The sequence below is a fragment of the Clarias gariepinus genome, chromosome 10 (assembly GCF_024256425.1).
Source record: "Clarias gariepinus isolate MV-2021 ecotype Netherlands chromosome 10, CGAR_prim_01v2, whole genome shotgun sequence".
Taxonomy (NCBI): Eukaryota; Metazoa; Chordata; class Actinopteri; order Siluriformes; family Clariidae; genus Clarias; species Clarias gariepinus.
In genome coordinates this window covers 2,978,491-3,005,006 of record NC_071109.1, presented here as the reverse complement: position 1 = coordinate 3,005,006, position 26,516 = coordinate 2,978,491, and the positions used below count along the sequence as shown (strand labels likewise).

The following is a 26,516-nucleotide window of genomic DNA, read 5'->3' as shown; positions in this document are numbered from 1 at the left end:
AGTCAGGCCACGCCTCTTTTAATGGTACTTAAGTCCACACCGGCCACGCCTCCTCTAATGGTACTCAGGCCACGCCTCTTTTAATGGTACTTAAGTCCACACAGGCCACGCCTCCTCTAATGGTACTCAGGCCACGCCTCCTTTAATGGTACTCAAGTCCACACAGGCCACGCCTCCTTAATTTAGTTTAAGGCACACAGGCCACGCCTCCTCTAATGGCACTCAAATCCACATAGGCCACGCCCCCTCTGATAGCACTCAAGTCCATATAGGCCACGCCCCCTCTAATGGCACCCAAGTCCACATAGGCTACGCCCCCTCTAATGGCACTCAAGTGCACATAGGCCACGTCTCCTTCATTTAGACTGTTGGACACAGGCCACACCTCCTTTATTTAGGTTAAGACACATAGGCCACACCTCCTTTTTTTTATTAAGACACACAGGCCACACCTCCTTTAATGGCACTCCCTTACACACAGGCCACACCTCCTTCATATAGACTCATGTACATAGGTTTTTTCAATGTGCCTGGCACATACACAAACACAGGCCACACCCCTATGTTTACTGTGACTCACACACACACACACACACACACACACAGGCCACGCCTCCGTCACCAGGCACAGAACGTTTGAACCTCTAATTCAGGATTTCAAAATTTATTAACAGTTTTTGTAAAAACAAACAAAAAAAAACTTTCTGACATTTGAATAATACAGTATATTTAACATATTCATTAATTATTAATGAATATTAATTACTATGTATATTACATTAATTAAATTTATTAAAATAAAATAAATCACACAGGAGTCTCTTAAAGATTACAGTATACACTCGTCAGTTTATTGGTCACCTTCGGCAGTAAGGTGTGTGTGTGTGTGTGTGTGTGTGGGTGTTTTGCACTTGGTGCACCTTCTATATTTGGCCTCTCACATTTAAAACAGACTTTTTTTGGCTACAATAACATAGAAATACCATGTGTTCCAATCTAGATTATTAATTTTCCCTTTTTTTTTTTTACATGAATATCCAAAAGTGTAAAAGGATGTGTGTGTGTGTGTGGGTGTGTGTGTATGTGTGTGTGTGTGTGAGAGAGAGAGAAGTGTGGAGATAAGGCCTTCCGTCCCAGGACGGGCGAATTCCCGGGTCACTAAACCGCATATGGAGAGCACACTTTCCAAAACAATAATAAAAAAAGAAGTATAATTATATATATAGATTTATAGATATAGATTTATATTTATTTTTGAAGCTTAAAAGAGTACAATTGAGACTTCTCACATGTGATATAACCTACGTAATGTCTGAAAGAGTACGGTTTAGGCCAGCGCTCTTCTAAAAAAACAAAGAAAACAAAACAACAACCAAAAAACAAACAAACAAACAAGCAAACAATCAAACAAAAGAACAACGGAGGACGGCTCCGCTCGGTACGCTGCTTTGTGAAAAAATAAAATGGTACAGATTTTGGGAAAAAACAAAACAAACCAAAAAAACAAACAAAGAAAAATAAACACCTGACCGCACACGCACACACGCACGCCCACGTACGAAATAGAAAAAACAGTCATGTCTAAAAGAGTAATATTGCATTTGTAATGCACAAAGTTTCCTGTACAGTTGGCTTGCCGGTGGTGTGTGTGTGTGTGTGTGTGTGTACAAACATCTAAAGGGCTCGTTGTGTATCTCCATTGTTAATTTCTTGTCACGTTTGTACAGTAGTGCTGTAAACAGGCACACGCCGGATCCAAGAGAAGCGATTGTCCGTCAACATCTTCATCACCGTCCTCATCCTCCGGTCCGTGTGTGAATTTGTATTTGTTTATTTTATTTCATTATTTTTTTTATTTTTAAATCCGTCTCAGTCCCGCTGAGAAGTGTGTTGTCCTTACGTCCGGGCGTCTCTCCTGAAATTCCTTTTTCCCTCTGTGTGTGTGTGTGTGTGTGTCTCTCTCTCTCACTCTCTCTCTCTGTCTCTCTTTCTCTCGGCCCGGGAGCTGCGTCTGCCCTCCGTATACACACTTCAGGAAATAGAGTCTGACTCGATGCGAGAAACATGATGCTCATTTTTTTCTCCGTCAGTTGGACTGATTGTGCAAAAAATCACGCCGTCTCCGGGATGTCCACGCGGAATGAGCTAACAAATCCTTTTCCGCGCTGTGAAACAAAAGGAAACACACACACACACAGATTAGGATATAGAATGTGTAAAAACACGTTTGTCTCATATACATTGATTGTGTTAAGTTGCTTTGCGACAATGTCAATTGTTAAAAGCGCTATACTAATAAAATTGAATTAAATATACATATTTAAAATCATTAAAATAAGTTTTAAAAACAAATTACAAGGAACATATAATATAATAAAACATAATATAATATAATATAATAAAACATAATATAATATAATATAATATAATATAAATACATTGTGTTAAAGTCTGCACCCACGCCCAGGTTAAACAGCTACTCGGCTAGTTTACTTGATACAACGTTAGCTCAAAACAACGCTAGTCTAATTTAGGGTATTGTTGGCTATTTTTCCATTTTTAAAATAAACACTTTTGTTATTTAAACTATTGTTTTGTTAATTTTTAAGTAAACAAAAGAACGTCATACATTGTGTTTATCACAGATAGGTATGTCTAAGGTTTTTTTTTTCTTTTGAACTTAATAAGATGAAAACATGCAGCTTGTCATGTTACTGAAAACAACCCAATAAAATAAACAAAAAAACAAATAAATAAATACTTGAAACAGGATCTAGATCATGGATTAAGACTAATCTGTAGGTAAGGTGGTCTGGGAAACTTGTCCAGCCTTGGTAAAATTTGTTGTATTGTATTTTATTTATGTTGACCAATAAATAAAAGCCTTTTATTTGTCATCTCTGCACTATGGAGTGCCTAAAAAGTCATCGTTTTTAATTCAATTTTTTTTTATTGCTTGATTTTTGTGAAATCTTATAACACATGCCGAGCTTCGGCCACATGGGTGTCTGGGTTTGGGTTTATCCGAGTACGAAGAGTTCTTTTGAGTCGATTTCTAATATTGTGTCTTAAACTGATGGTTTGTAGAAATACTTGACAATTTTTTGTTGATTTCTTTGTAAATCAGATTAAAAGAATGATTGTCAGTCTTATAACAGGCTTTAGGTTCGGTTAGTTATACCTCACAACGGTAAGAACTCTGCAAGGTCCCGCCTTCTGTGTTGTGATTGGACAGATCTGCTCTGAGCCAATCCTAGAGCATGTAGTCGCGACTTAGCCCGAATTCCTCCCTAATTTTGGCGTTTCATGTTTTGGCACTTCTTTAACACTCGCTTTCTTTGACGCACACAGAAAGCCACAGTCTGGATCGGACGCACCGTCAGGGAGTGAAACACTCAGGCGAAAGTGCCATCCGCCCCCTTTGGCTTGCGAGATCTTGCAAACTCCCATGTCTGGGCAATCTGCTTTTCTAGGCTCCGGGCTACAAACGGCTGTAGCATCGCACTGCAAGTTATCGTCACACCACTCCAGAGCCAAACACAGTGTGGTTTAGCTAGTCATGAACTTTTATTTATTATTAAGTCTCTAAAACGCTTTTACACTAAAATTAAACTAATATGTATTTATCTCTACAGACTCAGAAGTACCAGCCATTTAGATTCATGCAAGATGTCACAAAAGTTGCATTTTCCACCGAAATATTTTTTTTCTTTTTTCTTTTGGATATTATTTCTGCCTATTTTTGTTTGTTTGTTAAATTATCAATGCAAAAAATAAAAAATAAAATTAACCAAGTGTCCAAAAAATATTAAATTCCTTTATATTCAGATCAGTAAATAAATGCAAATACAGCACATTTCACCCAAAACAACAGGAAAAAAGGTTTCTGTTTAATTTCGCTTTGTGCAAACGCTTTTATACCACAGCGCTAATAAATCCTTCATTCTGATTGGTCAAATCACAGTGGTGTACTGACGTGCTCCTTTTAACACTTTATCGTTTCTATAGTAACAGCTCGTCGCCAGGAACTTCTGCAGACGCTCCACTTAAACGGATTTCAAAACGTGTGTACAAACGTTAATACGTCGCCTTCTTTTTTTTGTAATGAGATGTTTATTTAACAATTATGGAAAGCATCTCGAGTGTCAGCTCATTTGTTTTTCTGCAACGGGAGAATAAAAAAACAACAACAACAAAAAAAAAACAGTTGTGTCAGTAGCACAGCAAACGCTGTTGGTACAAATGATCCGCACAGGATGCTCATTAGTTAGCACAACATCTCCTGAAACCAAGTGTCTCGCTTCGAGACTGGGGTGCCGCGGCGCTGTGAAGACGTTGAGAAAAATTTGCTCCTGGTTTGAATATGTTTACGTCATTTAAATCTTCTCTCTCCGGAAAGCTTCCTCGGAAGATTTGCCTTGAGGAATTCTGCCTTTTATTACACAACGTGTCAAATTTTTGTAATAACGCTGAGGTACGCTACGCCCTCCGCTTATAACCACAATGCCTTGATCGGCCTGGATGCTTTGCCTCTAATTATTTCGGGAACCCGGGGTACGGTATGTCCTTCACGTATCAACTCAACCTCTCTGCTATCAGCCCTGACACACTGCTACGTTTAATGCCTAATAAAATGAAGGTATGATTCTGTACTGTACGCACCTCACGTCTAAACACAACCTCTTTGATATCAGTCATGATGCACTGCCCTGTTCGGTGGTTTTATAAACCAGTGTATCTCTCGTGCATGCAACCGCTTTGTCTTTAGCCTTTTTTTTTTCTTCTTTCTCTCCCACATGAATGTTTACGTTCTTTTATAAAGCGAACAAGACACAACAAAAAAGCCTCGGGCGATCAGGTAGGGCGGCTTTGCACAAGTCACGTTTGAAGTACGTGAACTGACTCCTGACACGACCGGCCTAGTCTCCCATCCGCGCCTGAGACGACTGTTCAGAGTCTAAAGCCATGGCACATTTCTGTGCCTGAGTTTTGCTTTGTTTTATATATATATGGATAAAATATATATATATATATATATATATATATATATAACACTCGGTTATTTTAGGAAGAGTCCATCTCCAGCGCGTTGACACTCACTCTCTCTACCATCTACGGATAAAAGGATGATGTTCTTCACTCAAAAGAGGAAGAGAAAACGCCTTTTATGCTTTTGCTCTTCAAAGAGACGCATTCCTAAAGCGAAATATAATGCATTACACACACACACACACACACACAAAATAAAATCCGCCCCCGTTCATCTTCCCAGGGTCTAAAAAAAAACCGCAAAAGCACTTTCAGTATCAAAAGAAAAAAAAAAAAAACATCATTTAAAAATATAAAATTAAAATATATACAGTATAGGGATTAAGGTAAGGTTTAAGTGCTTTAATAAAGAAAGGATTAATAATTTATCCTGGTATATGATAAATAAGCTAGCATGACAGGGATTATAAATGCTTGTCCTAAACTAGAACATTAATCTGAATCAGTGGATTTAAAATGAGGAGATTATATTTAACATCAATCAAGGGTGGGAAAAATAAGGATGAAAGGAAGTGCGATGTACAGTAGGCATGTGCTGGTCATCGCTGATGTAAAATAATGCGATATACAGTACTGTATATATATATATAGATATACATATAACTACTGTATCAAAGTTTCTTTAATCTACAAGAATAATATCACTGTGTATCTCATTTATAATCTGCCTTATGTAATCGTCATTATAGATTTTCTTTTTTTTTTTTTTTTTGGTTAAATAATACATTTTTTTGGACACTTAACTTCTTATATCCCCTAGAATATTATTCATTTCTGCATTTTAAATCATACGTTCCATTAAGTGCTAGGAATTTATCCAGTAACTGCAGTAAATTATATACAGCAGACAGTAAAAACGATTTAATTTATCATTTTATGAGGAAAGCGTATGGGTTTTTGCATTTGGAAAGTTTTTGCAACTGAGTCTGCATTTAAAAATGTAATTAAATAATAAAAGAAAAAGGTTGTTCAAGTCAAACTGGGACTTTTGATTGTGCAGAATAAGAGAATAAAAACTCCCTTGATTTCTCTATCTACCCCGGCCTCCCAGGAACTCCTTTAATGTTTGTGTGAGGTCAAGTCTGTACGTCGGATGTGGCAATAACTCCCAGCCGAGTTCCTGTAATGTTCAAGTGGTGCTGGTGAATGATTGTGTGTTCAGTCCACACAGACAGATGGTTATTGGTTTTCAGGGATCAGGTGTTCCACTCGCAAATCACGGGAACGACTGCAGTGAGCTCAGAGAAGTCAGAGAGGTCATTCATGGACATACAGACTTTTTTAAAATAATGAAGGCTTTACTGCGGCTGAGACCCTCATCACTATACTGTGTTTAATGTCTTGTGTGAATATCAATCACTTTTACGTCTTCATTCACCAGAAATTTCATCACAAGTCCCAGTTTGGCTCGAACAAAATAAAAAATATATGTATATATACTGTATGTATATATATAAAAGTTTTTTTTAAAGCATTTAAGTATTAATTAAATCAGGAACTTAAATAATCTGTATTATATATTGCATCAATTTCTCTGATCCAATTTACTGTATATAAAAAGTTGCCTAGCCTAACTCCAACTCCGGGGGCGGGGTTATGACAGCATTAAGGACGGGGGTTAAGTTTCATGTCTGTTCTTAGGAATGGATTTGTTTGAATGTTAAAGTTAGTATAAAAGATAATATCCTCAGGAGAGTGCGTGACTGAAGAGCAGCTCAGAAGAAACGCGTTTTATGTAACAAATGCAAGAATCAATAAGCGGATAAAATTCATGATAAGTTGATTTTTACTTTATTAGTTTATGTATTTTGAGTAAAAGTGAGTAAATTGAATTGAGAGTTAAAGTAGACGTTTTATCCCTGCACTTAAGCCTTTTCACTACCGTTTTTCATTTTAATGTGATTAAACTCCATCATGTAAACTCTATCATGTAAGGCTGTCTAGTTTGTAACGTCTCTGTATAAAGTGACCTTTGATTAGGTTCGAGGAAGCCGCGGTAGGATTAATGCAGCATGTTAACCTCGGATCCTTATTTATCTGTGCATACTGGAGAAGTGCGCTATAGGTCATGGTGCATAAAATGTCAAAAAGAACCTAAATGCTGAAAATGTCCAGCGAGTGTTTGTGCTCCTGAGGGAGTCTGTCCCATTTAAGGAAATCTGTAAGGAAATCTGTCTTTCTTGTTTTGGCTAAATTTGAATAAACAACCCAAGTATCATTGTGGAGGGCCGAGATCCTGTGTTTGTGTTTTTAAAACACGACTCCATTTTATCTCCGAGCTTAAATGTATTAAGTTAAACGGCTTCAGGCAAACCTGATGATAATGATGATGATGATGATGGTGATGATTATAATGATGACGATGATAATGAAGTGGTCATGATCTGGTATAAAAGCAGCACATGCCTACTGCAGAGAAAAGGAGATGGATGGATATAATGAAGGGAGGAAGGAAGGAGGGAGGGAGTGCAGGCAAGGAAGGAAAATCGAACAGCACTTCACGCCAGAGGTTACAGGAGGAGCTCCGTGTGACTAAATTTAGCTCTGAGCAGGTCGGATAGAGAGAAGGAAAAGAAGAGAGGTATAGAGAGGGAGAGAGAGAGAGGGAGCTGGAGAGAGGGAGAGGGAACGAGTGGGCGCTCTGCACTCTGCCTGTTCTCGGATACTCACACAGATAGTTGGCTTTGTAAGGCGTGCGCGAGTTAGACAGGAGCGCATGGAGCTCTCTGGTGTCTAGCGTGGAGGCTTGGAGGTGCTGTTGGTGTTGGTATGTGTGGAGCGGCTCTTTGCCGAACGTGGAGAATGACTGATCGCCCGTGAACGCTTCACCCTCAAATACCTCAGAGTCGGGCACGGCGTCCATGCCAGGCACGTGCAGGTTGCTGCGGTAGTCGGCGCCCTGCCGAGACTCGGTGGGCACGAAGCTGGGCATCCAGCAGCGGTCCGAGTGGCCCAGCGCCTTACACTCCTCCGTGCAGTTCGAAAATAGATCCGCTCCTGCAGCAACAGAGAGGAAAGGGTCAGGAAAAACTAATCAGGGAGCGAACAAAGCGCCGGGCGGACGTGCCGCGCGGACGGCCCGGCTAGTCAACACTGCTGCATAAAGTTTAAATGAGATTTGCACGATTTTCCACTCCACGTGTAATCCATCCACCTGGAGGAGTTTAACTCTTTAGCCTCGAGGCTAATCTAGCTAACGCAGCCAAATCCATTCCCACTCGTACAGATTAATTTCTATTCAAATAGCCTCATTGTACAAATAATTAACTTTTATCGACGTACTGTGTTATTCCCCGACTTTCCACTGATTTCTTTTACAACAGTCATTAGATTTAAGCTAACATTTAGTTTAAGCATACTCATTTTGAGATAATGGATTTAACTCAAGTGACCGGAGGCTAATAATTATTAAAGCACAATGTTAAAAGTTCCTTTGTTAATAGAGAGTTTGCACGACTGTAGCAAAAGACCTTCAGGATGTAGCTCACGGACCCGGCACTTCATTTCCTGATCCATAGAGCTAATAAATCCATGCTCCGCCCCTGAAACAATCAACTAACACTAATAAGCTTCATCATCTCATTTAAACAACCAACCAACCAACAACTCATCAAACCAAACAAGCAAATAAACCAAAAATTACAGTGAGCATTTGAAAAGTCTGCAGTTTTTAGCAACAACTATACTTTCAAGCTATGGGAAGTGAAGCCAAGAGGGCTGTATTGATAGAATTTTTTTTTTTTAAAGTTGAGAGGGAAAACGTTTCCAGCTTCACAAGATAGCCGTATTATTTTAATCTTAAATTTAATTTTAGATCATTTTAAAGACCGAACTTCAAATACCTTTGAAGCTTAGAATTTAAACGAGGAAGGTTTAGGAAACAAACATGTCTGACTGTCTAATTTTTGGGGTAAAGGAAGAACAGTTTTTGTATAAATGTTTTTAATTGACTAAAGTGATTGTGCTACTGTGTAATATAAGCATATGGAAGGAGTCTACAGTGTCAGCGATCTTTAGGACACGCTTTTTTGGGATTTCTCAGTAATATTATAAGACTCGTTGTTAATATGATTATTGTTATTATTATTATTATTATTATTGTTGTTGTTGTTGTTTTTATGGTATTGACTTAAGGAAATGAATAAACTGTAAATAAAGCTGCTGTAATGTAATCGATAACACAAACTCACTTCATAACATTCAAGGATGTTCCACGGCATTAAAAAGTAATTATGACTGCGTCAATTCATTATAAAACAATTGTCCAACTTGTAATTGCAGTGGTGTAAAAGGAATAAAACACTTTAGAATGTGCTGTATTAGAGGAGAGTGACTCTGCTTTATCACACCACACTGCTGTTGAATATTATTAGGATTTATTAGGATTCATTCACTCTGCACTTTAAATCAAGTCTGTAAATTTCTGTTTTTGTTCTTCCTGTAATTTGAGCTCAAAGACGAGAAAAGTCATATCTACAGGAAGAAGAAGAAGTTGGAGAGTAAAATTGCACAAAATTATTGAAGCATTAAACAATTTAACTTCAATTTGATTGAATTTTATTGCTATACCACTTTTAACAACGAGATCTCAAAGCATTTTTACAGGAATAAAAATTCCAAGTATGAATTAAAACATTTATCGATTTATCCCGGGGGTCCTGATGGAAAGGGAAAAATCCCTGAGACCTCATGAGAATGAAACTTTCAGACTCTCAAACTCTCAGAAGGTACTCTTCCTCGTTTGGGTATCATAAGGTTTTTTTTTTTGTTTGTTTTTTTTTAAACACTTAATTTACTGCATTTGCTAAACTCACTCAGTAAACAGGTAGAGTGAATATTAACCCCCGATGATGTAAACAGCCACATTTGGTCATTTGCATTTGTGAGCATCGGCACCTTAAGAAAAAAAAAAAATCAAGAAAATAGGTATTTCTGCATTGTTTCAGATTTTTATGTATAAATAAAATGTGACTTTAACCTGATCTGTTTTAAAATATACGATATACAATAAAATATTCAACATTAATATAAGGGAAACATCTGTTTATCCCCTATACGAGACTAATGGAAATTCTTGAAAACATTTTAACATTTCGAAATTTTGGGAAACATTTTCAAAAAGACTTCTCTATGACTTTGTAACTTATTTTTACATTTGTTCTTTTTATTATTTAACATTTTTTTCACTGTTGTCATTTTTATGTTGAAAATGAGGTCAGTGAAATTATCAAAAGGTTTTTTTTTACATACTGTATACAGTATTTGGGTAAATAACCACATATAATAGTTTTACTGACATTATTTTGAACATGAAAATGACAACAATGAAATTTTTTTAATTATTATTAAACTATTATTTAAAAACAAATACATTTAAATAATATTCAGTCTCCTGAATATTATTCAGGGTAAACATATCACTTTTATATTATACATATGTACAATAATATGTGTATAATATAAAAGTGATATGTTTACCCTGAATAATATTCAGGAGACTGAATATTATTTAAATGTATTTGTTTTTAAATAAAAAAAATTTTATAGTAAGATTTTTTTATTTTTTTTAGAACAAACATTGTTTATCTCTGATTCAATTCCCGCCTCGTGCATGTGTGTGTGTGTGTGGAGTTCGCATGTTCCCCCTGTGTTTGGTGGGTTTCCTCTGAGTACTCTGGTTTCCTCCCAGTTCATGAGGAAGACATGCAGATTAAGCTAATCAGTGTTCCCAAATTGCCAGTAGTGTGTGAGATGCAGGATGTACCCCGCGCCTCGTACTCTGAGTTCTCCCGCGACCCTGTACAGGATAAGCGCTGTACAGGATGAGTGAGTGGGTGAGGTTTAGACGCAGTCGTGATGTTCATCAGTGTCCTGCAGAGACATCACGCTGCATGTTAGGTCTATTCCATCCCCACTGCAGCTCATAATCACGGTGTTGACTCGGATCGAGGCGGGCGAGTCAGGACCTGTCATCTCCACCGCTCCCAGACTTTTTATCATTCGAGAATTAGAAACCTGATGAAATGTAATACCAGTCATTCAATTTGAGCGTATTTAAAGTCGCGGGCATGAAATTGCTTCGGCTCTGCGGGCTCCGAGGAGGAACGTCAGGGTCGACTCTGCTGCTCCGATTTCCTTTTAATATGCGGAATTACCTTGATCAAAGCGTGAGAATAGACTCGCTGAGCTGGGTGGTTTATTTATTTCATCATTATTATTATTACTATTATTATTATTATTATTATTATTATTCAGCTTGAGATCAAAGCTAGGTTAGAAAAGCTAGGACGGCAGTAAAAACCCAGCAGATAAAACCCTTTCTCTCTCTCTCTCTGTCTCTCTCTCCCTCTCTCTCTCTGTCTCTCCTCCACCCTGTTCTGCTCCGACTCCTGACACGCCTTCACCCAACAAATACAGCGAGTCTCATGTCCCTGAAGCAAAGCAGAATCATCCGACCCGCCTGCCACGCTTCACCACATCACCCGAGCAGAACCAAAGGAGCCTTTTTTTTTGTGTGTGTGTGTGTGTCGTTGTTTTATTATTATTATTTTCTTTTTTTTTCAAGAATTTTTCGCTTAGCAAAGAAATCAGAGACGCTCAGCGAGCCGCTGCTTTAATAAGCAGAATAAGCAAATAATCAGAAAGCAGAGAAACCAAAGCACGAACCTAGTTATCAGCCCACCAGGTGCAAGCTGTTCCTGTGTGTGTGTGTGTGTGTGTGTGTGTGTGTGTGTGAAAAGTGAACACTTCCAAATCCTCCTTATCCTAATACTCTATAGAATAAACAGTGAGTAATTAGGAGTGTGTTAACGCAGCACCGTTTTAAAATGACAAGCTGTGTGTGTGTGTGTGTGTGTGTGTGATGACATCAAATGTCCCCAACAGGAAAAAAAAAAAAAATCTTCTAGTGTTGACTAAAGCTTGCTTAATAAACAGCTTCTTTACATTTTTAGCTAATTAATTATTTTAAGGGGGGGGGGGGGGGGTGTAGGGGGGAATGCAGCTTTTAATTAAGTAATTAATTACTGGGGTGAAGGATATGCTGTAGCGGAACATTAATTAGCTGCATTAATAGTTATGCCAGGGGAAGGTCCTTGCAAGGATAGGAAGACAAATGTCTGCATGTGTGTGTGTGCATGTGTGTGTGTGTGTGTGTGTGTGTTTGGGGTAATCCTCAGACAGACTGGTCAGCACATAGAGTCTTTGCGTTCCTGCTCGAAAAGAGGATTAGAGTCGTTCAGCGAGCAAAAAAAAAACGACGAGCAAACAAATCTGTTTTCGATGTGGGTCCACTTTCGGTGTCGGCGGTTCCTCGAGCGCGGACGACCTCGTTAAGCCGCCGTGGTGACGTGATGAGCCGTGTGTTTTAGAGGGAAGGACGTGTGCGCAGTGAAGGGACAAAAAACCCGGCGGCGTGATATTTAGAAAGAACAAGATAAGGCGGAGAAAGGCCAAGGAAATCTTCCATGCTGGTGTAATCACAGGGAGACATCTTGAAATTTCCCTGACATTTTCAGAAAATTAAAAGCCTGATGTGATATTCAGCTGTCCTTTTTTTTTTTTTTTTTTTGGTTGTTGTTGTTCAGAAACCTGGAAAAAGTAATTATGCGGCCCGGTTTACGAGAATGTTTGAGATACAAATCGGCCTGCATCAGGGGAATTGTTTTACACGGCTTCGCATATGAATTCCTGCCATAACACATAAACAATGAATTAGCTAATTAGCTACTGTGTGTGTGTGTGTGTGTGTGTGTATTTATACGAGTGTGGGAGGCAGATAGAGAGCCTCATGTGCACTCTGATGTAGAAATGACCCATTATTTTATGTTTTTTATGGTGCCCAGTTTTCACCGTAGCGCCACCCGGCTGCAGGGCTGAGCGCGGCCGTGGCGGGACGAGAACCTTCACCTGCTAATTGGTATTCACGGATCTAGAAAGGAATTACTGATCACCGAGTCCTGCTGAATAAGGTAATTTGGGACACGAAAGAAAACGTTGGATGGCGAGATAATGTGAGGAAGATGGAAGAAGAAATAGGTACACTACCAGTCAAAAGTTTGGACACCCCGTTTAATTCTAACTCCATGGTCGTTCCTGATGTTTATTTCTCTCTACACTGTAAAACAATCCTGAAGACGTTTATTATCCAAAATACACACTACTCTTGTCTGAACAGTTGATATTGAGATGTTTATCTGCTACTTCTGCTCTGTGAAGCTTCATAACGGCTCTAATCTGAGCTGCTGGTTGTTAATTGGTGATTTCTGAGGCTGGTGACTCTAAATGAACTTCTCCTCTGCAGCAGAGCTCAGTTTTGGTCTCACTTTTCTGGGAAGGTCTTCATGAGGGCTGTTTCATCATGGAGCTTGATGGGTTTTACAAACACACTCGACACAATACTGTTCCTGTGAGAACAGCTGTTTCAGAACAGCTGGCCTTCATGTCTTAAAACAACACCTGATTATTGTTGTTGTTACTTAATGACCTAATGCCTAATGTGTTATTTCATAGTTGTAGAATACATCACTAAAAAAAACCCACAACTGATTTAGAAGGTGTGTCCAAACTTTTGACTGATGCTGAACATCTTGCATGATATCTGAGAAAACAAATTATTCCCTAATGCATGTTTTTCATACATATAAAAAAAGAACACAAATTAAAAATGAGAGTCGGTCTGTATGAAGTGCAGGGCAGCTTCAGATTTGTTATCAAATTCTTGAAACAAAAAAAATGAATAAAAATCTCTCATTAAAGTGAACAAAGCTGGCGTGCTTAAAGATTCCCTGACAAGTCAGTGTGCTTTCAATTATCGCAATTAAACAAGATAACTTTGCAGCATGGAAATTAATTAGAGAGAGAGAGAGAGAGAAAGAAAGAGAGAGAGAGCTTATAAATGGGAAAGGAAATGTTTGATGTTATGTAAGATGTAAATACGATGCCTCGTCCAGATGGAGTTTTAAGTCTCAATTAAATAAAGCTCGAAGTGTTTCTGGTTTTCAAGGAAATTTTCAGGAAAAAAAACAAACCAGACAGACATTTTTAGGTTAAAATCGTGCGCGCCAGGATAATGAGAAGAGGGCAAATGTTGAGCCGAAAGACAAACCGATGCTAATCAGATCTATTGGGTTGTGTTTATTTGTACACAGCCAGGTCATCACGAGCCTACATGAGATTGCACTCTGCTTGCTGTGTGACCGTCACCCGACAGCAACACTGCCTTCTCTGCCTGCCATGATAACAGAAAGAGAGCAAGAGAGAGAGAGAGAGAGAGAGAGAGAGAGAGAGAGGCAGAGCTGAATCCCAAACAGCTCTGGGAAAACGTTATATTACTTCATTTCCATATGTATGCACTGATATAACACCATTATTTAAAGCGGGTTCGGTCCTGAATCGAAAATTGCCTTCAGGTTATAAACGCTGCCTACACTTTGATAGCGCGGGCGCTGCTGAATTCTCTAATCCGATTGGTCAGAAGGTTTGGAGTTGATGTATTTTTATTTTTTCCGCCTATGGAATCAGAAACCATTACCTTTCCATAGCCTTAAACAGATAACAGACCCATATTATTGTTTATAGTGTGAGGATTTTTCATGGGGCATTTAGGGAAGGAGTCTCCAGTGTCAGCACTCCTTCTACAGCTTGCAGTTACTTGGTTATCATAAATAAATAGGGAAAAAAAGTGCAACGGGTCCTTCCTTTAAAAATGAAATAAATTACTAATGATTGCTGTAGTATAAACACTAATTCTGACGTTTATTTGTAAGGAAATTACATTACATGGCATTACGAATTTAATGCGCTACTTAGTGTTGGTCTGTCACATAAAACCCGCAATTAAATGCATTCATGTTTGTGGTTGAAATGTGGAAAAGTTCAAAGGGTATAAATACTTTTGCAAGGTGCTGTAAAAGGAACAAAGCACTTCAAGGATGTGAGATTATTGGAAAACAATCAGCATCAGTGTTGTACCAGTAACTCTACTCCATTACACCATCCTGTTGGTGATTATTTTCCTGCCTCAGCATGACACGGGATGATACTGTTTAGATCCTTACACTTGAACCCTCGTTACCTCGGTTATAAATAAAACAGACAGATGAATCCCGAGATGGTGCCTCGTTTAACAAGATGTACCCTACACAGGGTGGAAACGCTGCAATATTACACTCGACGTACTGCACTTGCTCCCCTTATTATAAGATAAATGATATCATTTCACATACATCTCGCACTTCCGTAAAGAGGAAATAAAGAGACAAATCCCAAAAGTCACTTTGTTCGACATGAAGTGTCCTAAATAGGATAGAAAGCGTTATTATTTCACGCCCCATGCGGCAGACCTCTATTGAAAAAAAAAAAAACGGGAAAAAAAAAAGAGTGCTTGGTCTCGAATTGCTTTTTAGTGCACTCTATAGTGTGGAAAAGACATTATTGCTTGATTTATATCCAATATTTTACGCCTATAGAGAGAAGAATCTCAAATGACATGAAGTGTCATTATATATTAGTGGACTAGTAGATGTATAGTGCACCGTATAGGAAAGAAGAGATCCTACAGTATGTATACCCTTGGTAGTGCGCGGCTGAATCCCTGAATTTAGTACACAACCTGTGTATGTCCTTACTGGACATATGGTGCACTTGGTAGGGTGCAAAATCCATTAATTCGCACCCTAGGCTGTAAAATCTAGAGCTAAATCCCAGCTGGCTCCTTATTGGCCAGTATACAAAGTGTTATATCACACCCTATATAGTGCTTCTAACTAGGGAGCGACGAGCCGTTTGGGATTCAGCGCAGGGGGAAAAGCGCAGGACAGCAGAATGTGGGCTGAGGGGGGAGGAGGAGGAGGAGGAGGAGGAGGGGACGAGGGGAGTGAGTAGTCAATGAATTGCTCGTTTGTTTGCCGCACAGCCTGTTTGGTCGTGTTCCCACACAGTGCATGGCAGACCGCCGGCCTGATCTAAATTCCCTCGCGTCTCTCGAGTGGCCGGTGAACGAGTGAAGGTCACGCTACGGCAGAACTTCATTAAGTAGAAGTATTTACAAACAACGGGATTACACCCCCTGGGATTAGGGGCTATTGTTCCAGAACAAAGTTTCCCATGAGCACGAGGGGGACGGCAGATAGCGTCCGCATTAGCCTGGAATGTTGACGAGCGCTAAATCCGGATCCAGACCGTTTCAGGAGCATCTCTCAAAAACAACAATGATGTTATCTAATCGAGACCAGGTGCAGCGCAAATACCCCCAGTACTATCTGTATGTTTGTGTGTGTGTGTTTACTGTTTGGAACTGACGTGTTCATCAAAACACCGCCTTGTTAGAAAACAACAAGAAGAAACACTACATTTTCAGAGATTCACAAAACTAATACGAAACACCACAATAACATCTATATATTACACACCAAACAGTCGAACTGTTCTTCTACATGCGGACACAATGAATACTTGGGACTCCCAAACACCTTCCTCCATTAAAACATTTCCTTAACCTAAACACTTTAAATACTGTATATCCTTAAACCATTCATGTTCAAACCGCACAACACCCACACACATTCATCTATACCATAAGTCCAACACCTTCTACACACAAACACTTCCAAAACACACACTATATAAGAATACCCCCAATATCTACACCCATACATTTCCGGTATACCTTTAGACACCCCTATACACACATTTCTGCATCTAAACACCCTCTAAACACACGACAGCACTCACACATACAGTATACTCCAACAACAAACACCCAAATACTTGTACATCGATTTCCAGTGTGCTTCATATTCAAATACCACAATAAACAACGTACCTTCTACATCCAATCACCATCAAAGCGTACAGTACAACCGGTCATTAGCTGAATGCAAATACTGCCAACACCTAAACACTCCAACACCCCGTATCGGAATAACTCCCAGTATTTTCACACATGCATTTACACCGAACACTGGAACAACTTCTGCACCCAAATACTTAGACAGCAAACACCAAATATACAAATACCTTCAACACATACGGACCTTCATTGATATTCCAACAACATACAGTAATACCTCCAACACCCATTTACTCGGTTAATATACACCCTTTATACATACTTTATTAACACCATTTACAGTATACATCTAAACACCACATATTCAAATAACCACAAACTACAACCATCTTTCTACCGGTAAACTTTGCTAAAAAATAAATAAGTAAAAAATTAGGATTAGACATCTTTTACAGGTTTCCTCAAAGACAAAGTTATCGTTTTCTTGGAAAATACATTAAAACAACAAACACTCTTTTATTTAAATACCACCCCAAAACAACCACCTCTTACATCAAAATAAACACCCTCCCATATCTAATTTATACCAAAAACCCAAACACCTGTAGGATTACAAATTTATAAAATGTTAAATCTAGCTTCCAACGTAATAGTATATAAACTGAACAAGTTATGTACATTGGGTTTTACATTTTAAGGTAAAGTTGGTGACATTCTAAGAAGATCAAGTCTTGTACCCCAGGTGTCAGAGACATTAACCTTTTGTCTTTATGTACTTCCTGACCACTGGGTAGGGTCCCAAAGTCAATGTGAATGCTAATCTCAAGGCCAGGCTATGCCTTTTGTCTCTATGAGAATGTAAAGATTTGGGGGAAACTGTCAGGCTGATTAGATTAGCACCTATGCATTTGAAAGCCACTGTTATGCTGATGAGATCAGGGCTGGGGAACTTCCGTTACCAGGCTGACTCCTGTACTAGACTATGCTTTGTTTAGATTGTCTCCACCTCTTTGTATCCCTCCCTCTTGTAAAGTATAAACTCTTCCGAGCTAAGTTTTCGGTCAGACTTGGATGACTACAGCGACGCTCGGCGAGTTCTCAATAAAGAGTAACTTCTGCTTGAATGATATCCCAACGTCTCCTGGTCTCTGAAAAAGTTCCCAACACACCCCTGCACAAACAAACATTTCTCTTGAAATTCTCTTGAAAAACTAAACATTTCCTACAACCACACACCACCCAAAACACACCTCGCACAAGCAAATTCCACTCAAAACCACTCTCTTGCAACAAAATACCACTCCAGACATACCACCTGCATCCAAATACCTCCCATAGCCCAACCCTTACAAATACATAGCTCACAAAACACACCACTTACACTTAAATACCACCTAAAACACACCCTGTCAACTAAATACCTCCAAAAACACACCCTTACAACCAAATAGCACTTTAAACACATTTACTTTTATCAAATACCACCAAAAACACAATCAAGTACAATTAAAAGACTCACCTGCTTCAACCAAGTACCACCCAAGACACCTCTTACAACCTAATATCTCCCAGAGCACACGACTTACGACTAAATACCACCTAAAACACACATTCTTTAACCAAATACCACCTAATACACACCCTCTACAACGAAACACAACATCTAAACTCACCTGCTACAACCATTATACTAAACACACCCCTTACAAGGAAATACCACATAAAACACACCTCCTTCCATCAAACACAACCTATAACACACCACCTACAACTGAATTTGACTTAAAACTCACCTTCTACAAAAAAAATGTCTTTCAAAACACAACCCCTAGAACTGAATACCACATAAAAGTAACACCTTCTACAACTGAATGCCATAATAAAAACAAAACAAACGAACAAAACCAAAGCAACCCAAAACAAACACATTCATCTTTAAATTAACAACCAAAACACTCATTAAAAGCCTATTTAAAAACAAACAGCTTATCAAACACATTCAACAACATCCCAAAAACAAACAAACAAACAAACAACTCAAATACCACCAGAATATCCCCTAAATTTAAATCCCACCCAATATCCTTCTACATCATTCAACTGCCTCTTAAGAACAACACACACACACACACACACACACACACACACCGACTGTATTTTCCCCTCTCTAACAAATACCTCCAATATTCACCCCCCTCACATCCGAAAACAAAAATGCAATCCCAAATTAAAGCTGCACTACGAGAGCACAAGCAGTGATTTCATGCCCTGTGCAGCAGGGAGTAGAGAAAATGGCTCTTTACATCAAGCACACAGACACACACACACACACACACACACACACACACAGTGTCCCGTCTCACATACTGCAGCATCCTGGTTCTCACTGTGATAATTAGCCACAGAATAAAATAGCACCTTTAATAATACAGATTAATATGAAGTGCTGTAGTAGCCTGTCTGGCGTTAACACCAGCGTTAGCAGCAGTCACAGCACAGTGTGTGTAAACCGAGACAAAACTCGCAGAGGACTGACCGGAGGAGTGCCCGCGATGCGTGGCGTCATGATCGCTGTCTCCTTGCTCGCTGTCTCCGTGTCCACTGTCTTTCGAGCTCACGATGTCCGCCTCCTGGAACGCCGAACTGAAAGGAAAGGAAAAGGAAAGACGAGGCGCTGAGCAGAAGTGGGACTAATGGAAATGGAAAAGTTTTTCAATTGGAAATGAGACCAGGATTAAAGGATTGAAGGTTTGGTTTGAGATCAGGGGGAGCATCGTTAATTCATGAGTGTTAAGTGATGATGCTCACATGTCCAAAAAAAGAGGGTTTTATCCTGTATACATGTTTTGTTTTCTGTTCTTTTTTTTTCTTTCTTTTAAACTGCACAAATGCACACATGACACACACACAAGAAAAAACTTCTAATTAAAAAAAAAAAGAACAATTATTTTCTTTCATATATCATGTGTATGGCACGTTCAATAAAACTGCAATTTGTTGTATAGATTGCAATGCTATTTTCTTTTCCTTAAATTTTCAACTCTAAATTCATTTCAACTTTTTGGAAGATTAGTTTTTCCATTGTCTCATCATTATAAAAAAAAATGTATCAGTGAGCTGTTTTAATTTCATTTAGACATAAAAAACACCAGTGTTAATACCTTTTTACTAAAACTAATGGCCCTGTGTGATACAGCACGGACTGGATTTGGTCCCTGGTTCGATCCTGAAATTCGGAAGTGTGGAATTCCATGCCTTCTTTGCTCTCTATCTGAGAGGGTTTCCTCCTGGTTCTTATGTTTCTCCATCTCAGATTTCTCAGATACATACCAAGAGCATTATGCTATACTGAACTGATACCCTGTGTGTGAATGTATCATGATCCTTTAATGAATGTATTCCCGCCATCACGGCATACACTCCGGATTCCCAGAAAAAGTAATCGCTTACTAAAGATGAAAGTTTCAATTTGGGTGAACCTGAACTAGAACTAAAACCAAACACCATGCTGGTGATGTGGGTAAGGTAAAGGTGAAGGTGACCCTTACCTGTTCACACGCCTCGGTCTGTCCACCAGGTAACTGAGCTCGGCTCTCTGGTGCTTCGTCTGGAAGAGAACAAAAACGTCTTGTTAATGAAAGATGGTGGATGGGATACACGTCACGTCTGCATGTTCTGTTTATTAAACCGCTGCATCAGGAAACTCGACACTACAATAAAGACTACGATGCTTTCAATAACAGTAATAATGAATAATAATGATGGTTATAATGATTATAACACGAATCGATTTTATTCCCAGTTGCCCTGAGCGCCAGGAATTTATCCTGCACCTATTCAGCGCAGCTTCCTTATAGACACATCTTTGTTCTTGTGAACCTCCGCAGCACCGTGACTGGCATTTATAATACAGCGCTGCGTGTGTGTGAGAGAGAGAGTGTGAGTGTGTGTATGTGAGTGAGAGAGAGAGACAGATGTTATTAAGTGTGTAAGGAAGTCCTTACACACTGACATACACTGGGAACAGACTCATAGCGGAACAAATGGCTTTTATGCATCTGTGTTGTTTCTGCACAGACCACCGTATTTGCAATTTGTGTTGGTTGATGTAAAAGCTTTATTTTTCATTCTTCCTTTTCTTTTTTTCCCCCCTCTCTCTTTTCCTTCATTAAACCCATATGCAAGGCTATTAGAAGCTGAATAGCAGTTCATTAACTGGACTAATTCAGACCTTTAGCAGATTATAATTAAAAAAAACAAAAGACATAATATATGACATCATAATGCCCTCTATATAGTTGTACATACTATACACACAGTTTATATATCATATATATCTCAGATCTTGCATTAACATCCTGCATGCTGTTCCAGGAAACCATCTTGATTTTTGTTTTTCACTCCAACACAAGTTTTACATTTTAGAGAAATGCAACCCCATTTCGGGCATAAGAACTTTAAAATGAATAACAGCAACAACAAGACAAGAAAAAACACAATCAAGTCAGAAATATTATTGTACTATCTTACTGTTAGGCAAAAATCGAAGTCATATAACAAACAAAATGGCTGATTCTTTTTATTTTGTTGGAAGAAATAGCAAAGCTGTACGAATCTGGGGATTCTTTATAAAGCATTTATTTTTTAAACAGTACGGGATAATTATGTGTTCTAGTGCCATAATAACTCATATGCATAAGTTAGATTCCTAACTTTAGTAGATATTTTTTTAAACACCATCAAGTTAATTTTTAGAGTAGTGTTAGAGTAAAAGGGGCGGCACAGTGGTATAGTGGTTAGCACTGTTGCCTTGCACCTTGAGGGTCCGGGTTCAATTCCCGTCTCTGTGTGCATGGAGTTTGCATGTTCTCCCCGTGCTTGGTGGGTTTCCCAGGTAAGGCTAATTGGTGTTCCTAAATTGTAGGGTGTGAATGAGCGTGTGAGTGTGTGTATGTGTGTGTGCCTGAATACAGGAATAAGCAGTGTAGATGATGAGTGAGTGTGAGACTGAGTTAGAGTAAAAGAAAGTGCTGCCAGTGCTCCTGTATTCACTCTAACAGACATCAGTGTGACTCAACATCATGAGCAAGTTTGACTAAACTAAACTACTGTGAACTAAAATTCAGAAAGTGTTCATTTACCCCCTATAGAGTTGCATTAGCTTTTACAGTGCTGAATTAACACTTCAATTTAACTTTTTATAGCGTTAATCAAATATATCAGGTCATTTGCTCTGCAGCTTTATTTGATCCTACAGAATAATCATGATCACTGCATGGGTTGATTTTTCCCCCCTCCTATTGTAATTAAACATGTAACTTATGCATAATAGTTTGAAATGCCAGACTAATAATAATAATAATAATAATAATAATAATGTTGTTTATTGTGATTACCTCGCTGGACAGAAGGCTGCCGTTGGAGATGATGTCCGGTTGTTGTTGCTCCGTGTACGCGGTGTGTAACCCCCCTCGTGGGCTGTGCTCGGTGTCCGTGGCCGCGCGGCTCGCTCCCGCCCCGCATGCCTTCAGGAAGAGCAGGTCGGTGTTTGCGGACTCGGGGGTGAGACAGACCTGATAGCAGTAATTCTGGCCTCGCCGGAGCGAACCGAAGCTCCCGGACTCCTCCACGGGCACCTGCGCGCTCCCGACTCCACAGCCAACTCCAGCGTGCGCGCTCACTTCTGCCGAGTTCGCGCTCTGCACCAGCATGATGTCCGACTTGCTGAGTTTTTTCTGCTTCTTTTGCTTCTTCTTGCTGCCCCCGTTGCCACTGCTGACTCCGCGGGATGAGCGCGCCTGTCGGCCGCAGCAGAAGCAGCAGGACGCGTTGCAGCCCGCGTACACGTTCAGCTTCTTGTCCTTGCGGCAGCGCACGGCCAGGGCGATCATGGCCAGCAGGAAGACAAACGACACCGAGCCGAGGGCGACGATCAGAATCAGGGTGAGGTCAAGGCTGGCATCCTTGGCCCGGGCCGCGCCACCGCGCTCACGCTCTCCCCCTCCTCCACCTCCTCCTCCGCGTCCCTCCGCCGAAGCCGACGCGGGAAGTCCGTCCACTAAAGCCACCTGAACCACGGCGCTGCACGAGAGCGGGGGCTGCCCGTGATCGCGCACTTCCACGAGCAGCTCGTACAGGCGCCTCTGCTGGTGCTGCTGCGCGTCCCTTTTGGCCGCGGACACCCTGCGTGCCGTGCGTAACTCCCCCGTGCGCCAGTCCATCCGGAACAATCCGTCTTCGTTCCCGCGCTGGATGCTGTACGAAAGTCGCGCGTTCTCACCGTCATCCGCGTCCGTGGCGACTATCCGTGTGACCAGGTATCCCGGTTCGGCTGAGCGCGGCAACGGCTCTCTGGCTGTCCCGTTTTTGCCCAGAGGCGCGATCACCGTCGGTGCGTTATCATTCTGATCCACTACCACCACGTGCACGGTGGCGTTCGAGTGCAGAGCGGGGCTGCCCGCGTCACGCGCCTCCACAGTGAAGCTGAACTCCTTGAGCTGCTCGTAGTCGAACGAGCGCAGCGCGTACAGGTAGCCGTTTTCTGGGTTCACCGACACGTATGTGAGCACGGACATGCCCAGGATGTCTCGATCCAGCACCGAGTAGGTCACTCTCGAGTTGTCTCCTGCGTCCGGGTCCCGTGCGCTCACTGCGTAAATGTAAGCTCCGGGCACGTTGTTCTCTGTGACGTGCACGTCGTAGACGGCCTGCGAGAACGCGGGCGCGTTGTCGTTCTCATCTGAGACGCGCACCTCCACGGACTTGCTGGAGGAGAGCGGCGGTGCGCCCCCATCACGCGCCGTGACAGTCACCGTGTACGCCTCGGCGACCTCGCGGTCCAGCGGGCCGTCCGTCACCACCGTGTAGTAGTTCCCAAACTCTGATTTGAGCCTGAACGGCACGTCGCCGAGGATTTCCACGCGCGTCCTCCCGTTATCTCCTGAGTCCTTGTCGGTGACGCTGAGCAGAGCGATGACGGTGCCCGGTGCCGCGCTCTCGCTCACAGACTCCGTCACGGTGCTGAAGGCAATCTCCGGCGCGTTATCGTTGACATCCGTGACTTTGACGAGCACTTTACAGTGCGCGGGCACGGCGTTCGGCCCCATGTCCTTGGCCTGAACGTAGAGCTGATACAGGCTGCTTTCCTCAAAGTCGACCTCGCCGCGCACTTCGATGCGGCCCGTGCGCGCGTCCACGTCGAACAGCTCTCGCGCGCGGCTCGACACGTGACTGCCGAAAGAGTAAACCACCTCGCCATTGGAGCCCTCGTCCGAGTCTGTGGCGTTGAGCTGAATCACCAGCGCGCCCGCGGGCGCGTTCTCGGCCAGGCTCGCAGAGTACACGGCCCGGTCGAACGTTGGCACGTTGTCATTCGAGTCGAGAACGCGCACCACCAAGAGCGCAGTGCCCGTGCGCGCAGGTTGCCCGCCGTCCACCGCCGTGAGCACGTACCGGTGCACCGCCTGCTGCTCTCTATCCAAAGGCTTTTCAAGCACGAGTTCTGCGAACTTGTTTCCATCAGTCTGCGTCTGCACGTCGAGCGCGAAGTGACCGTTCGCCGTGATCTCGTACGTCCTCAGCCCGTTGCTGCCCACGTCCGGGTCGAAAGCCGCTTCCAGCGGGAAACGCGTCCCGGGCGTGGCGCTCTCGCTGATCTCCACCGTCACGTCGCTTTCGGGGAAGCTCGGCGCGTTGTCGTTCACGTCCGTCACCTCGACTTCCACGCGAAAGAGCTCGAGCGGATCCTCCAGGAACACCTCCAAGTGCAGCACGCAGGACGCGCTCTGCTTGCACACGCGCTCCCGGTCGATGCGCTCTCGCACCAGCAGCGCGCCGCTCTCCACGTTCACGTCCAAGTACGGGCTCCCGCGTGACCCCGGTGCCGTCTGGAAGCGTCGGGAGGCCAGTTTGGTCAGGTCCAGACCCAGGTCCTCGGCGATGTTGCCCACGAACGTGCCGCGGTCCGTCTCCTCCGGTACCGAGTAACGAATCTGCGAGGCGACTCTGTGCGCCAGACACAGCACGAGCCACAGCAAGAGCATCTCCATGTCCAGTTAACTTATCCGCAGGGATAAAGACAAAAATATATATTTATCTATAGAAAAATTTGTTTAAAAAATTATGCAGAACTTGTAGAGGGGGCTGGGGGAGGGGGGGTTAAGGCAGAGATACAAATCACCCCCGCAGAGGCGCGCGCAACACAGCAGCACTCATCACGGAACAAACCGGAGAGAGAGATGTCCATGGATACGTAGAAATATTTGTTTTTCTCCCTCAGTGACTGAAAAGCTTGATGTCCGGTGCAGACGTCTCACATCACAAACAACATAGAAGAAAATAAACAAAAATACTAAACAAAAAAAATTCTGCTTCACACTCGACGTGGTTGTTTTGATGTTGCAGGAGCGCGAATTCCTTTGATGTCAAACAGTTCAAAAACAAACAGGAGGGAAAAAATTGGGTTGAAATAAGAATTTAAAAAAAAATTATAATCCACAGAGTTAAAGAAAGAAGGAACGAAATCCAGGCGTTTATCTCTGATGATGATGAAGGTGATGATGATGATGGTGATGATGATGTTAGTCCCGGGTATTCAGTCCCGCTCTGCTCCGGTCTCAGCTCACCGAGAGCTCGCGGCGCTACTGAAGCTCGAGCGCGCGTCTGTTCGGGGTTTTGTCCCCGCTCGCGCCCTCAGGAGCCAATCAGAGCTCACGACGCGGACGGAGCGCGAGCTGCCGTTAGACGCGCGCGACGCCACTCCGAACAGTGGCACGCCCACCAGCGACGGGAAAAGTGCCGAGCCCCGCCCACCGCGACGCTCAGAGCCGCAGCTCCTCTGATCAGCCCGAAAGAGAGAGAGAGAGAGAGAGAGACAGAGAGAGAGAGAGAGAGAGAGACAGAGTGCTAAACTATCACTTACGCCCCCCCCCCCATATTCTATGTTCATAATTTTATTATAATTCATATTTGTATATTTTTTATTCAGTAAGTTTGGGCTACTAGAGCTCAATAACCTTTTAATCAAATATTTAATGAATTAAATGTAAACTTAATGTATACAATAAATATATACCATTTTATAGTGTTAAATGTATGCATGGGAAATTCTTTTTATCTCTAGAATCTCTGTTTATCAACTGAATGGTTTAATTTGTTTCAATAAAACAAGTAAAAGGTCCAATAAATAAATAAATAAACAAAACATACAACGTAAAATAAATGTGTAGATGTAGCCTATAATAAACGAAAGAAACAAACAAAAAAAGGTTATTTATCAACCAAATGATTTAATTTGTTTTAATAAAAGCATAAAAGGTCAAATAAATAGATAAATAAATAAGATTAATTCATTTGTAGGAAATAGCCCACTTTATTAATGTCTTCATCTTCTTCTTCTTGATCTATGAAACTAACTTTGATTCAATTGAACATTTAATATTTTTTTTATTTGCAAAAAAGCTTAAAACCTTAACACTTAAACCTTGAAGTCATTATCTTTTGACATTTTATAAAATAATAATAATAATAATAATAATAATACTTATTATTATTATTATTATTATTATTATTGTAAAAGTTTTTCCACCTTGCTTTTCCCTGGTTCTAGTGGTTTTGAACTTCCCACCCCCTCCCCCTTTCTCTCTCTCTCTCTCTCTCTCTCTCTCTCTCTCTCTCT

The 26,516-nt window shown here is 41.3% G+C and overlaps 1 protein-coding gene across 2 annotated transcripts; it reads right to left on the bottom strand.

The window, feature by feature from the left end:
• Positions 1 to 711: 711 nt before the first annotated feature.
• pcdh10b (protocadherin 10b) lies at positions 712 to 25,468 on the bottom strand. Of its 2 annotated transcripts, none has more exons than XM_053505741.1 (5): positions 22,237 to 25,468; positions 20,389 to 20,447; positions 19,377 to 19,483; positions 7,889 to 8,046; positions 712 to 2,165 (listed from the first exon to the last, which is right to left on the bottom strand). In XM_053505741.1, the coding sequence occupies exons 1-5, from the start codon at positions 24,886 to 24,888 to the stop codon at positions 2,112 to 2,114; spliced, it is 3,030 nt and encodes a 1,009-aa protein (XP_053361716.1). In that variant the 5' UTR covers positions 24,889 to 25,468; the 3' UTR covers positions 712 to 2,111. The 2 variants fall into 2 exon arrangements, with proteins under 2 accessions (XP_053361716.1, XP_053361715.1); XM_053505740.1 differs by having other exon boundaries at positions 713 to 2,165; positions 7,720 to 8,046.
• Positions 25,469 to 26,516: the final 1,048 nt, after the last annotated feature.